Source organism: Melospiza georgiana, chromosome 6, assembly GCF_028018845.1.
Source record: "Melospiza georgiana isolate bMelGeo1 chromosome 6, bMelGeo1.pri, whole genome shotgun sequence".
Classification (NCBI taxonomy): domain Eukaryota; kingdom Metazoa; phylum Chordata; class Aves; order Passeriformes; family Passerellidae; genus Melospiza; species Melospiza georgiana.
Window position 1 is genome coordinate 33,429,506 of NC_080435.1, and position 15,705 is coordinate 33,445,210.

At 36.5% G+C, this 15,705-nt stretch overlaps 1 protein-coding gene across 1 annotated transcript in view; it reads right to left on the reverse strand.

Moving 5' to 3' along the window:
* Positions 1-5,063: 5,063 nt before the first annotated feature.
* Positions 5,064-15,705, reverse strand: part of SPRED1 (sprouty related EVH1 domain containing 1) — a 61,279-nt gene continuing 50,637 nt past the window's right edge. Inside the window, exons 5-6 of the mRNA XM_058026005.1 lie at positions 14,357-14,515; positions 5,064-9,211 (exon numbers count right to left, since the gene is read on the reverse strand). Coding sequence (XP_057881988.1) covers positions 8,552-9,211; positions 14,357-14,515 — 819 coding nt within the window. The 3' untranslated portion in view covers positions 5,064-8,551. The remainder of the gene's footprint in view (positions 9,212-14,356; positions 14,516-15,705) is intronic.

A 15,705-nucleotide genomic window follows, 5' to 3' on the forward strand; every position in this document is an offset into this window, starting at 1 on the left:
AGTTTTAAGCTTACTAACACTTAGCTTTCCCCCTCACCTCAATACCATGCTAATACCGATTACTTATATTGAAAAGCCTTTGTTCATGAAATATATTCATATTTTAATAATTGACAGTGAAAAACATTGAGTTATAATGATGACATGACTAAAATGACAATTCTTTGATCGTAACTTGAAATATTCAAGCATTAACGGTAGGATTTGCCTCAAAATTAGAGATCAGGTTTAGCAGGCAGAAAATCACATCACTTATTCTGAAACTATCTTGCTTCTTCAAAATTCATCATTTTCTTGAAAAACCACAGAATTTCTGATGCAGTAAGTGAATTCTGGAGATCATCTAAGTCCAACCTCAAATGCCCAAAGCAGGGTCAGCTTAAACAGATTACTCAGGGACCTGCCTCAGTGAATTCTGAATGTCTCAGAGGATGGAGACTCATCACTTCTTTGATCAACCAGCTCCAAATGCACTAAAGCCTTCAGAACTATGACTTTAGAAATATAAGTTTACTAATGTAGCTAACTTATAGAAATCTGTGCAAGTCTGCCACAGACTAATCAGAAGTCTGGATAGCACCGCTATTTTAGAACAGCATTGTTAATTGAAATGTCTGGACAGCAGTCAGCCTTCAATACCAGTCAATTAGCTATTCATCTGTGCAAATCCCAGACATGCACCAAGTAGAGAGTCCTGGACTAGGACTTGGCAGATTTCTGAAACACTCCCTGTTATGGAAGAGCCAGGACCTTGACTCTATCAGACTTTACTTATTAATTCAGGTACACAAAAAGGCTCAAAGGTGCTGGGGAAGTCAGAAGCTGCATAGCTGTATTCAGAATGTTTGAAATTACTTGTGAACACATCCTGAAGAGAATAATTTTGTGAGCAGGACCCAGATGATGTTCCTCTTCCTCTTCTCCCCCTCTCTAATCCCGATTCAATGGAGGTGATTTCACCTCTGTTCCACAGTGTACCTCTTTGCCTTGCAGGGATCACCATTCTTACGTCTCCACCAATTTCCAGGCTTCTAAGAACTAACAGAAGACCACTAAGCCCAAGGAAGCAGGAAGAGTCACTCACTATTCTTATGAGAGAAGTAGCCCTGAAAGAAAAAGAGTTCTCTCCTTCATAAGCAGCATTTTTAACACTTAGCTGTAGAGTCATGGAAAACAAGAACAGTGGATCCTGCACAGCTGGTGACTCAAGTGTCTCTTGTACTCTTGAAGGCCAACAGTGACAACCTTCTCAAACTAATTTGTTCCACCTCGTTGGTTTCAACATAGTTCTAACAACTGTTAAAATTATTCAACTCTATTACCAATGTGATTTTTAGGACAAGAGAGCAAACCAACAGTTGTTTAGAGTTTCAGTGTTTTAGTTTTCTTGCTCCCCTTGAAAAGAGTCTCCCAATGTTTTGCAGAATCTAGCCCATTGTCCATCTTATAAACAGTTAAATGCAAATAGGTAAGAGACAAAAGAAAACTTAGGTAAAACCATATCAGACTTGGAAAACAGTTTTTGGATTGGTCAGTCTGTGGCTGAATGCCCACTTAATGGAGACAACTTCTCAGCATTACTATATTCAAGAGTGATGTAGTATTTCAAACTCTTTTGAGGCTTGCAATACAACTTTTAAATACTATTTACAATGGGCATTTAGTAATTAGAAGCTATCATCATCAGATGCACACAGAGACTGTAAAAACTTTATATACTGGCAGAGAAAGCTGAAGACAACTTCAGACCACACAGAAAGAAAAAGGGCACAAGTTATGGAGAAAAGACAGGAAATGTAACACTTCGCTCACAGGCAATAAAAGCAACAACAGAAAAGCACCAAAGCACATTGTCAGGTACAAAGAGACAGCCAGCTCCAGCAAAGGGCACTGATAACTGCTGACAGCGGCACTATGTTTGCACAACCCCCTTCTACTTCACAGAAACAATATTTTCATATTTTCAGTTTGAAAGAAGTGGTTCACTAGACCACTTGCTGTTTACATGGGATACAAAATGGCAAGTTACACAGAGAGCTAGGAGGTGTCAGCTGTAAATACATTTGTATCCTACAAATGTAGTACTGGAAGGAGAGAGCTCATACAGGAATGGTTTGGCAGGTTGCAATATTGGAGTAAGGAAGATTAGCCCCTAACTCAAAGCCAGTTTTACATGCAACAGTAAGTTTAATCATCTTAACAGGCTTTCTTATAGCTACTTTTAGCACTTACCACAGGAACAGATTTGATTGATCAGTACTGGGTCTACATTTAGAAGGGTGTTTCTTTCAAACATTTATTATTTGGTCAGCTTACTTACCTTGATTCATATTACTCAAGATCAGAATGCAGAAGAGGTTTTTGTTGGTGGTTTAAAAAATAAAAAAGCAGCGAATGCCAAACATGAAATAATTTTTCCTCTGCATTATCTCGAACTGACACAGATAATTGCATATTGCTAAAAACATTGGATTTAATTTGGTGGGTACTGAGATGTGCCTGGAGTCTGCCAAACCACCACTTAGCTGAAATCACAATTAATCTGAGAAGCTTATTCTGACAAAGACATTATAGTCTTAAATATTCCCAAACCCCTCAAGTCAGGGCACGGATATCTAGAGATACAAGTTTCTTGAAGAACTGACTTCTCTGTTTCTTTCCTTTTCCTTCTAGGTAAAACCAAGTATTGTTAGTGACTCACAGTACACATTACTCAAAGCACAATTAAGTCAGATCCCATTGTGTGTGTATACACACTGTCCATTCTCAAATTAAAGGTATAAAATGCGGATTATTTTTTATTGCCATTCATTTACTTGTTATGTCTGTTTCCAAACTCTTAAATTACAGCTCAGTGTTCTCAGATTATGGAAGTGATGATACAATACTACAGATTGAAGTCTTTGGCACAGGATCCCATAGTGATCCACAACAGTAAGCCAAAAGACTCAAGAAACAGTGATACAAAATCTGAGTATTAGTTGGTAAATGACTTGGATATTTTTGTGAATTGTCTTTAGAAACTGGCCACCAGCTCTGTGAACTCCAGCAACTGACTCAGCTGTAAGGAAAAAAAGAATAACGGAAAAAAGGAATAAGAAACAAAAACCCCCACAAAATCCACCACCACCACAAACCCCCCAAACCAAAAAAAAACAAGCCAAGAAGAAAAAAAAAAGAGAAAAAAAAAGAGAAAAAAGAGCGAGAAAAAGAAATCAACAAGAAAATTAAAAGAACAAGTACCCCTTACTTATCCTTTTTTCTTGTTCAAAGCCAGAAGATTATGCATTAATCATTACATTAAGGTAGATTTGTGTGAGATGTAACACTAGGTTTCTAAGTCATATGAAACCATATTTAATGCTGAACTGCTTTCTCATACTTGTTTTTCACATAGTTCTATAGTTTTCTCTACTAGCTCTTCACCTTATTCGTCATTCAATTCATTTGTCTGCTTCATTTCTCTGGTAGAGGTGCATTTTCACATCATCAATTAAAAGCACAAGTATCTACACTTAATAGTCCATGTAAAATTTACACCTGGCAATAAAAATTCTTCAGGTTAGCAACCGATCAAATGAACAGGAAGAATTACTTTATTGGCTGTAACAAATAAGAAAGCATTTGTAAAACCTAGAGGCAAATACAATTCAATTTAAAATAATCTATCCTAAACCCTGACCACTGAACTTTCAAATTACAGTCTCACAGATTTCTACTTGTTCATTTTTCTTCATAGACTGATTCATTTCCCTTCCGTTTCTGGTGTGTATCTTATTCTGTAACTTACACAAGGTTAGAATTATATTCAGAGATACACATTTTTGTGGTGGGGTCAAGTGGGAATTCAGATATATATGTTTTATGTAAAGGAATCTTGACCTCCTCAGCATGATGTCAACAAGTACTGCTGTGCATACAAAGCAAACTGGTATAAGCTCATTTTTCTTTAAAACATTACAGCAATTCTTAAAAATGCTTCCTACAATGAAAGATGTTGGAGTTTGAAGGTAATACCTGTATTTACTTCTTTTTATTCTGTTCTTGAGCTGCAACATTTCATGTGCACTGTTCTGAGCAATACCAACACAGAATGGAAAAACATATTTTTTCATTTCAATATAGTTTTAATCATGTAATTACAGGAAAAAACATTGAAACGGTTTTTATGGTGTTATCTACTTCAGCAACTTAGAAGGACATGATGTAACAAACCAGTTACAAACTTAAAGACATATTTACATTATATACTCAAAGTAACAAGCTAGATTCATATTCTTTATGCAAACACCTATGGGATGAGTTAATTAAATTATACATCACTTAGTAGACACAAATAGCAGTTGAGGTTTAATGGAAACAATATACACATGAGGCACTTTGAGGTCATTAGGGTGAAAAGCATATGGCACCAAGCAAAAGAAGAGAAACCATGTACAGCTTATACCACAGCTTTAAACATGAAGGCTGCTTTTTCACCAAATGCTTTGATTTCTTTAACAAACCACAACTTTTGCAATTAAGGGAAACTTTCAGGGGGAAAAAAAACCAAAATGAAAATCCAACATCCTCCTCAACCCCTCTTAATATTTGTAAATGCACCAAAGTAAACAAGTTTTATCCACCCAGATGCTGGACTAATAGTACCATAAGGCATCTTGTTAAAGTTCTTGGGGTTTTTTTGCCAGCCAGCAATCCTGATCTTCATTTTACTAATATGAATGTATAGCTGTACTGGTTGCACATTGTGCCATAAGCTTGGAAAAGATTTAAAGTCTAATTTAAACCTGGGCATTATTTACATAAGTGTTCAACATCACCCTTCAGATATACACAAACATATCATTCTGAGGAGAACTCATCCAAAATGGGAATGTTATATTCCAGCATGCACAATTCTTTAAAATACATTTGCTTCTCTAGAGGAAACTGCATTGGTTAAGACTGAAACTTCTATAAGCTCTCGAAGAGTTTTATGATGTTGTGCTGTTTACTAAACAGTTACCATAATAATTGTAGATTATCACTAGATATTGCTTTAACCATGCACACAGCTGTTGGTGTATCCTTCACAGCTACTGCATTTCATGTGTGAGAGCACACACCCACCTGTGCATACTCACAACTTGATTTGTATCACAAAAGACCAAATTCCCTCAGCACGAGCATCAAAACTCCATCCCTTTGCTGTGGGAAGAACTTCAAGAGGGGAAATACATAAAATAATTATAATCATAAACCCCTTTTCTTAGAAGCCCAATGACACAATCAAAGGAATTTTCATTTCATTCCTGGTTCTTATGCTCCTGTAACAGGCCATCACAACAAATTTAAACCTAACAAAATATATAGCTAAAGGATTTTTTACTTCAGTATTAATAATGCAGCTTAAGAGGCACGGTGAGCTAAAGTATCCCAGTCAGACTGCAAATGAGTATTGTGTAAATTCACGGCTAAAGCACACCCTAACCGTGCGCCTTAAGCCGTGCACGGACAGCCCGTTAACCGCGGTGTCACCAAGAGCGGCGCCTGAGGCCGCCGAGCTTTCCCCAGCAGATGGCGCCCGAGCGCCGCGCTCCCTTAGCTCCCCCCTCCCAAAGGGCAAACGATTTTCACCGTAACCGAGGCTTTCACCGTAACCGAGGCTTTCAACGAGCGAGGGACTCAACATTCAGTGGCGGCTTCCAAAGGCTCGGGTCCCCTCCAAGCAGCACAAAGCTCTGATACTACATGCCCGACAAAGTACAGCTCGGATGTTAAGGGCAAGCATTATGGATCGGAGAAGAAATTTCTCTATTTCCAAATGCCCAAGAAAGTATTTCAGAAGAGATGGAATGAATGTTACATGCCACCAAAACCAGAAGATGTATGGATGTAACAAGCTGTTCTGGAATGGGTTTACTTCCACTGCCTTCCACTGCTCATCTCCTAAATGTAACAGTGGGCGAGATCCCTAGCACCAGAGAAAATGTACACGTGCCTGCCACTGAAACCAAGCCTTATGCAACCTCGGATCTCTGCATTTGTTTGGTCTCTCCAACCAGGCAAGCTGGCTGACACTTGCTGCACAACAGGAACAAGCGAGCATGGGCCCATTCAGAAGCCCGTTTTAGATGATACAAGTCTTCAAAGAGAAAAGCAAAAGGTGAAAACAGTTTAGCAGCAAAGTGGTTAAATGCAAGGTGAAAATATTAATGCACACATTTAGTAAAAATATTAAAGTATATGTGTCATATAAAATACAGTACAGGACCAGGAGTTTCACTATGTTGTATAGTGCTCAGAGGAAATTGCTAAAACTAATTTCTTTCTGAAGTATATATACAGTGTGATTATATAGCATTTTCTTATACAGCCAGCAAGTTCTTTTCTTAGGTTGTTCATACCTCTCCACCTTCAATTAGGAACTTAGCACTTACAAATATTAATATTCTCTCATTCACTAGAAAAACATCACCATTTTTTAATGAAAGTTGTTTTTAAAGTTAACAGTCTATTCTAGGCAACCAAGTTTAGCTGAAAATGTGTGAAGCATGAAAACCAACCAGAGTAGCAGCTTTCAAATACATAAACAGTAAAAACCCAAAAACCATGACTGCTGCTACTGTGTCATATTCTTGGACTTCAGCCATCCAATCAACTCTTAATACAAAACTAGAAGCTCTTCCATAACTTCTATAGTTATCAAGATATTTGTCATCTTTTTCAATGTGAAATAATACTTTGAGATGATCTATGTACACAAGGTGGTCAAGTCAAGCTGTAATATAAATATAAATGTTTTCTTTTAAAAAGTATTTTACAGACAGATAGTTATATACATTTGCTCATTTTACTTCTGGGCTACAAAGGAAAATTAAGGGGCCAGATACATGCAAAAAAAAATTACACAAAATATATTGAAGAAATGCATGTAAGTCAGAAAAGTAATGCATTTTTAAAATGAATTTATTTGGTTCTGTGTTTAAGAACAAGGGTATATTAAAGACAATCTGTCCCACTCCAGCCAAGATGTCAAACAGGCATGTTTGCTAATGAATTATGACTTTTTCAGTGTTTTACATGTTTTTAATAAGTAGTAAATGATTCTTATTTTATAACACAGCACAACATGTAATGCTTTTAAAAATTCTCTGTGGGTTAATTGATTAATTCTTACCTGAAAGTTAGACTTACTAAGTACAAAACCATAAGAAATACCATACACAATATACCAGCACTCATACACATACATAGACACGCACTCTCCAGCCTCCCTCCCCAGCCCTGCCTTCAAATTTCCCCAATTAAGAAGTTCACTCAGTTTTGCCTGGGCTTTAATTTATTTCTCAAGCTAAGTCTTCTGTTGTTCTTTTTGAAAAAAACACACAGTACTTTTGTTCTTGCCCATTCAAATTAGAAAAAGTTGTGGTTCAAAATAATGAAAACAATTTCACTTTTGTTATTAATCTTTTGTTTTAATCATAGTACTTGATAAACAGCTGAACAGGATCCTAGTTTAACAGAAGGATAAACAAGAACACTGGTGACAATTTGTTACAACTGCCTTAATGTACCTTTTGCTTAATGAACATTTGAATATGCAAGAAAGTATTTTTGGAGGACACCCCAAAAGAAAACAACTTGCTGGTTGAACAACAGAAACAACGTCCTTCTTGCTATTATGTTGAAATCAAAGTCATTTATATATAAAAATAAATGTTATGTTCTAACAAGAACATTTTAGACAATTACATCTGTGCTTAACAAAAAAAATATTGGTCACTCAAGACTAGAATAATTAATATTTTAAAGGTTTTTAGATTATCAGAATGCATGGATACAACTCAACACAAACTGTAGCTGAAGGGAACCAGGACTGAAAATATCAATTTGTCCATCTGGAATAAAAATGCAACTAAATTAACTATTTAAAATACTACCATGGAATGTGACAGTAGATATGGTCCATACCTACTATATCAGAGGGAAGGAAAGTTTAACAAGTAATAATTCGTACCTTACACATTTAGTTAAATATAAACATTTGTTATTTATACATAAAGTTGCTTCCAAAAAACTATTAATAAGTGATTTAGTTGCACTTAAAATCAGTTTCATTTCTCATTTGCTGAGCTGAGTATTAACTTTTCTTAATCTTAAATCAACTGTCACTAGTGCACTTTTAGTTAAAATTTCCCCTCAGATAAGTTTTAATCCTTTTAAAAGAGCCCCCTCACCTAAACCATGAATGTACAAAGTGGCAAAAGTTAATCCCTTTTAGTATAATCATAGTTTATATACTCATTTTATAGCCAGTAATAAGAACAGGCTTTCCTTCGCAAAATCTCCTTCACAACTTGCAACAAATGCCACGTGCTCAAAGCAAATAGTTAGGCGTGGCTAGCACTTGTAAAATGCCAAGGTCTGACAAGTCTCGTTGCTTCCTCCACATCAAGCATCTCTTACGTGAAAGAAGATTCCCTTCAGCTTGCCAAAAAGCTTCCACAAATCCAAGTTAGATGCTTCCTGGAAACAAAGATTTTTCAGCTCTGTTTGGCACAAGACTGATTCATCCTGCAGCTTTATGCTTTCCTCCACAGCACCCACACACCTCACCACAGTGATGGCATGCTCTCAAGGGGAGGTAGCAGCACATACATGGAGCAATGAACGAGAGCGCCACCAGTGCTAACCAGCGTAAGCAGAACTTGTCATCACTAGTGTCACACGAGCAAGGATCAGAGAAATCTCCTTCAGAGTCTGACATGCAGTGATACAGCATGCTCTCTGCGCAAAGCATGCAACTAACTTGGTAGATACATCTTTTAATAGGATCTGGCGCATCTTGACATTTTCCTCTGCCATTATCTTCATGATTAAACCTTTCCTGGCAGTATATACAGCGGGAACGCTCACCATCCTCTTTTCTTCTTTTTGAGTTTTTAAATTTTGATGAGGAAGGCTGAGTTTTAAATACCACAGAACTCTTTGAGTCTTTTAGGGAATTCAACTTAGTTCCATCTCCACATGGGTATAAATAGTCAGATTTTTTACTGTCTGATTTAGAAAATGGTATATTTGAGTCCGCATCATCCCTCTCCAGGTCATTCTTCCACATGTCAGGATGCCTGTAGTCTGCATAACGACGTATCAAAATGTCACGAGGGTTTATTCTGACAATTTCATCTTCATCCTGAAAACTAACGTGTCTGATTGACTTCAGTGGGACCTGAAAAGTAAGGCAAAGTAAGAGAAGTTACTATGGTGAAGTCCCAAATTTATGTCCACTTACAATGTTAACTTAGATTAGAAAACTAAAAAACCAAAACTTTTTTCTTTTGCTGACTGAGGATAAAAAATTCAAATTATTTTCTCACTACTAAAATTTACAAATATCCCCACAATAATGAGTCCTCTGTAGGGTATTAGGTCTATGAGCTTCAGTATTCTTTCCTGACTTTTTGGTCTCTCGTAAGAGCTTTGGGTATTTTGGTATCCACATAAAACTTGATGCAGATCTGTGAATTATTCTCAAAATTAGAGTATTAACATCTTAAAGTGGAAACGAATTCCACAGACTAATAATGCCTTATGTGCTGATTTCATGTGATGATCTGCTGCTTTAGGACTAACTCCCTGCTATATTCATGTGGGAACTCAGCACATCACTCCTGATGTCCAGAGTTGCTGAGGTAACCCTTGGGGGGGCTCGGAAATCCTGGAATGTTGCCAGGAGTGCTTGGTGGTTGGATTTTGACCCTGCACGGGATGTGCCACCTATATGAGGACGAGAGGATCACTTGGTAATAAGTGGTGAAGGAATTGATTATTCACAGGGTGAAAGCACAGGTTTTGGGATCTTGGTACAGGGGAGTTCTTAGGAGGCAAGATGGAGGAATTAGGGCGTGCCCTGTCCTTCTGCTCTTCTTCTTATCATCCATCTTTGATGGTGATGCTGGCACTTTGGGATTCGTTCACACTAAATCTGCACTTGTTAATAAAAGTAAAAGGTACTGGAAGGTAAAGGTAAATATCTTATACGTAGTTTTTAGTATAAAAATAGACGACCGCCCAGAGGGAGGTCAGTGTGCCCATGGCTGTCTTGCTGGGTAGACCTCTGTCAGGCTGGCAGACAACTTTGTAGATAAGAATTAATAAACAATGTTGAAGACCGAAAAATCTGAAGAGTGCTTTCGTCCTTTGGAGCGCGGGCTGCCTCAAGGCCATCCTAAGCCTAACCAGGCAGAGACAACAGGCCGAGAACGGAGACATTCACTACTGTGTTATCCAGGAGAAGCTTTCCTTAATTCCTACTCTAAGTCTTCAAACTCTCTTAAATTCATAACAAGAGCACTGAATACTGGTAACTAATTATCAAGGCTGTGTTCTACATAAGGATTTCACAGTATGAAGAACATTCAATAACAGCCTCTTCTGAATGTGTCTCTCCTTAGATAATGTACAGTCCTTATATTGATTAGTTTAGGACACAAGCAGGCAGAGACCCAAGTACTTTTTAAATTCTCAGCTTGTAATGAACTGACCAATATTTAAGACCTTATACTTCAAAAGGCAAGTAGTAAGGAATGTGCTAAATACATACAAAACCATCAGAGAAATAAGGTGAGAATTCTTGTTTATTCTCCCTCACAATAAAAGGGTGTGGGAACATGAAAAAGTTGACAAAGATGACAAAATTAAGAGAATCATCCAAACTGAAATATTGTAGGCCTTAGATATCTAAGTGTAAGATAGTGAATTGCCACTAAATGTGACTGAAATCACATTACAAGTGACTTGCAAGAAAAGGTGCAAATAATTACAGGATGAAAATTTAGCATGTTTATAAAAGTAGCTCCTGAAAATAGCAGGCAGTGCAGCAAAAAAGCATGAGTCTCAGTATGCCTCAGTATTTCCACCTTCCAGGCAGACAATTATTTTTCTACACTGTAGGGCTATTATAATCAGAGCCAGATTATGAGTGGGCTTCAAGTCAAATTCTGCCTTTTTCTCTGTCTAGTGCACAGCCTGTAAACCATTTCTCAGAAAAGACAGAATACCCTTCCTCTCTCTAACCTGTTAGTCTTACAAATTCTTCCAGAATCCTGAATTACTTGGGAATAATCTTTGGCATCAATAAAATGAGAGGGTTTATCTTATTAGTACTCAAATTAATGAGAATTAATGTGTCACCATTCCATAGTCAAGTACAACAATTGAACTGCATGTTCCTAATCTGTTGCAGTGTGTGAAACTACTGAAGATGTTTTAGGTTAAAACACTTCTATGTCACTTTGCATGCATCTATACTCCTACTGTGCTGAAGTCTGCATGTCCTGATTTTGGGGTAGAGACAGAGAAGGGAAAAGGGAAGGCAGCTGGAAAAGAGGAAGGAAGAGCTTCTTAAAATATGCTATCTTCTGATTATGTAAGAATATCTGTAGCCTGCTCTAACCATCACTTCCCTGCTCAACAATCCTTGTGTGATGAGTACAGAACTGTAATTAGAGATGCTTTGCCCGGGGACTTTCAACTGGAGTATGCTAACAAGAAAAATTTTTTTTCCTTGGCTCCAAGCCACATAGTTGAACTTCCACAAGGTTTCAAGGATACAGGGAGAAGAAAGGTTATACCCTATTCAGCTGACATTGCTTCTCTTCCATACTTCCTCAGGCTCCTATACAAGCAGTTAAGCTTCCCCTTTGCTTATAAAAGCAGACTGCTTCTCAGCCCTATTTCAAACAAGAGGAATAATCTATTGTTTAGCAGAAATAACTAACTATGGCTAATGGGTTTATTTCAAAATTTTACAGCATAAATTTATTTAAGAAAAAAAGCCGTAAAAGTTATTAAATTCCAAGGCATATAGGATCCTTACCCTGCTGTCCACATAGAATATTATGCATGCACTTAAGACAGTAAATAAAACCCATTGTTTAGAAGAAAAAACCCTGAATTCTCAATACAAAAACACCCCCTCAACTTCCCATTGCCCAGACAGTTAATAGCCATTAAAGATTACTACAAACACTAACAATGGTAGAATCTGACCTCTCCTTAGCCTTTGAAGGCTTTTTATTTGTTTGAGCAGAACACACCACATACATAGAACTAATTTATTTTTTTCAAGTCTTGAGTCCAACACCTAAAAATGCTTAACTGGCACGTTACAAATAAGGCACTGCTACATTCTTTAAGGCACTGATATTAAGAAATATTTTTGGAGCAGAACATACTGAAAAATAAGCAAACTGAAGAAATGCTGAAAAGAGCTTACTCATTGGGTATTAAATGGGACCTATGTGAATGCATGAAGTACATGAAAACTTTTGAACAATTCACAATCCAAATTTACATAGGTAAAACAGCAGCAAAATTTAATGAAAATAATGCACTTAGTCCTCTAAACAGTCAAAACTAAAACTCAGTACAAATGTTATCTATGTGAAGCTGAAGCAGGAAGGGAGGACGAATGTTACAGCAAACTGAAATTTCACAGAGAATCTGATTCCAAACACGATTAGCCAACTGGAAATCAGACAGAAAATTTTTGTTGGTGCAACTGAACCCACAAGTATCACACCTTACTTGAAAGTGCGCACCTTTAAACAAGGCACAGTCACTTGCTCGGCACTGTAGCCTTTGCTGCCTCTCCTCAAAGAATTACACCTGATTTTGCTCATCTTGCAGCTTCTCAGTATGAAGACACCAGCAGCTGCCTACATCATTGCAAAGTACTAAGTTTAACACACATCCATGTATCAGAAGCTGGAAAGCTGAAGGACTTGAGTAGTTTTTACTAACAGTCAAAATATTACAGGTAAAATCTGAATTGTCATTAATAATTTCTTTAGTTGGAGCATGTACTTCTTGAGCTATTTAACTTATGAGCACACTCTAAAGTAAGAATATTCAAACTTATTTACACAAAATTGAAATAAACCCATGAATTAGCTCAAGATCTGTAGTGCCACCTGGTCACATGCATGGAGTTTAGCAGACCAGTGCAGTGTGTGCACATAAAGAATGTGAAGTTCTGGTGACCTGCCTATGTTCCAAATGTGTGTACCACAAGACCATGCAAAAAGCAGAGAGTGTCTGTTGCTGGCAGGAGGTGCTACAACAGGAGAAAAATATTTAAAAGAATATCTGCTTAAATTTTCATGGAATCTCCCATAACTTCACTTTTCAAGAACTGAATTCTAACATTGTCATTTGAAGGAAATCTCTATTTAATTTCTATCAGACAGACACAGATTAATCAGTTTAACACCATCTAAATTATTACTTTTTCAGTAGTCAGTTTTATACATGCTTTTAAAATATACAGGCATTTCAAGCTGCTGCACTTTTCTTTACAATGCAAAGAAGACTAACAGGACATATATCACTGAGTACTGTAGCCATTAGCTGCAATAACCTCATCACCAATCCATTCTATTCTAAAAAACATTTACAATTCTCTTTGAAAGTAAACGAGAAGAAAGAAAAATATGTGTCTTAACAGAAACAAAAGGTAAACATGTACCTTAACAGAAACAAAAATACGAGGTGATGTACATGAAGAGATAATTGGAGTAGATCAACGATTAAAGATAAAAAAATAGTAATTTCAAGCTTCTGAGTTCCCCAGATAACACTGCTTGCTTCTTTTGCCCAATAAAACAGATTAAAAGTAGCTGATATAAGACTTAAGTATAGTCCTATTTTTCTCTGCAAAAATAACTGAAGATACTAAAAAGTTTTATTATAAGCAGTAGAATTATTTTTGTAAGTCTTCAGAACTACCAGAACTTGCATTCTGCTTTGACATCTGTTATTCAGCATATTCTAAAAGCTTTCTATGTCTTTGGTTCTAGACATAAGACCATCAAATTAATTGTAATCCAACTTACTAAGACTACTTCCACAGTCTACAAAAACTCAGTTCTTTTAGCTTTAGAAAAAAAGAAAAATGTATAGTGATATATAGCTGTACCGATGGCTGAATACTTTTCAATATTTCTAAGCAAAACAGTATTAATATACATGTAACTAAGATTGAGCTAATGTCCAATTAACATTTTCTGAAAAAAAACTGAACAGCTTTTTAAGGCTGCAGATACTGAAATCTGCAATACAAAAACAGACTTCAAAGAAATTAAATATTTATTCATGTAGTCTGGTGCACTACAACGAGAGCTAAATACCTTCACAAAGCTTTACCTCTGTCATAGTAATGCTGTAATATTTCAGCTGCAAAGTTTGTATTGAACATTTCAAGAAGTTGAAAGTACATGGACTTGGAACGCAGTGATTTCTTGTCAGAAACTACATACTGTGCCATTAATACAGCAAGCAAAGTAAGGATTGCTTCTTTTGTTGGTATACTTACCTGGTTAGGTTGGCTAGGAAAACAGGCTCTCCTGGTGTTGAAATCCTCAAATGTTGAAGGCCGTAAATTTGCACTGTTGTAAGTTTCACTGGTTACTACAGTTTCATGTTGAAAAAGGTGATCTTTCATTAGTGAACCTGATGTATTTTCTTGAGCAGTCTAGAACACATAAGGAGCTTCCATGAGATGATTTTTGCATTTATATAAAAACAACACCAAATCCAACCAGTGCATACATAAGTGTGTTAATATTCCATATAATGTGTTAGAGGTATCTATAAACACTAGTAATCTTAAATGCACATTTTTTTAAAGCATTTAGAAGTAGGCAAGTATTTTCTTTATTTTGAATCAGCCTTTATAAATACAGAATTTCTCTGCAGACAGTACACAACTTGGGCACTAGAGATACGTGCCATTGAAATACAGTTGCAAAATCAGACTTCTTTAAGGAAATAGATATTAACCTGTCTCTGAGATGTTTTCTCTAACTACCCATGAAGCTGCCAGTATTTACAAAAACACAATTGGAGAAAAAAAATTTGGAGACTATTTTATAAGGCAAAAGCTAGTCAGATCTTTTAATAAATTAAAAGCAAAATCAGCTGGAAGAAAAAAAAAATAACCTATACTGGCTCAATTAAAATATCTAATTGCACCAAGTGTGCATTAGACATGAATGACAGTCACTTTGTAATTAAAGTTCTATCAGGCAACTCGATACAGAAATGAGACTATGAAGCAATACATTATGAGATAGCTGCAGGACCTGTGCTATTTAAAAGAAGGAACAGGAAGTATGTTTGGGTGGAATACTGGCTTGTAAGATGATCCAGTTTCTGAAATGAATTGAAAAATGAACAGTTCTCATTCTTTAAGCTTGACTGACTGGGACATACTAAGGATACAGCACAGCATTTTGATACAAATTCCATTGAGCTGCCAAAAATATACTGTATGTTTTGTTTGCATTGAGGGATGCTGTAAAGTTAACTGGCTGTCATCGTGGATAGCACTGAGAAAATTCTGGCATCATCCAGCTTCCAGCAATGAGAATGTTTCAGCTTTATTACAGGGATTTGTATGTATCAAGAAAACATTTAGAGGAAAAGAATAAGAATACTACAGAAAAATACTGAGGCAGAGGCAAACCTAAAGTTTTGGCAGGTTAAATATTGACCCAGAATCATTAGTTTTCACTTATCAAAGTACTTAAGGAACTTATTCTAGGATTACATTAGTACCTCACATACATAAAAGCCTAATGTATCAAGTTTTAAGAGATCTAGATAGCTTGAAGTAGCTGGCTGGTCTGTAGCTGATTTTGTAGGAGAAAAAAATCATCACAT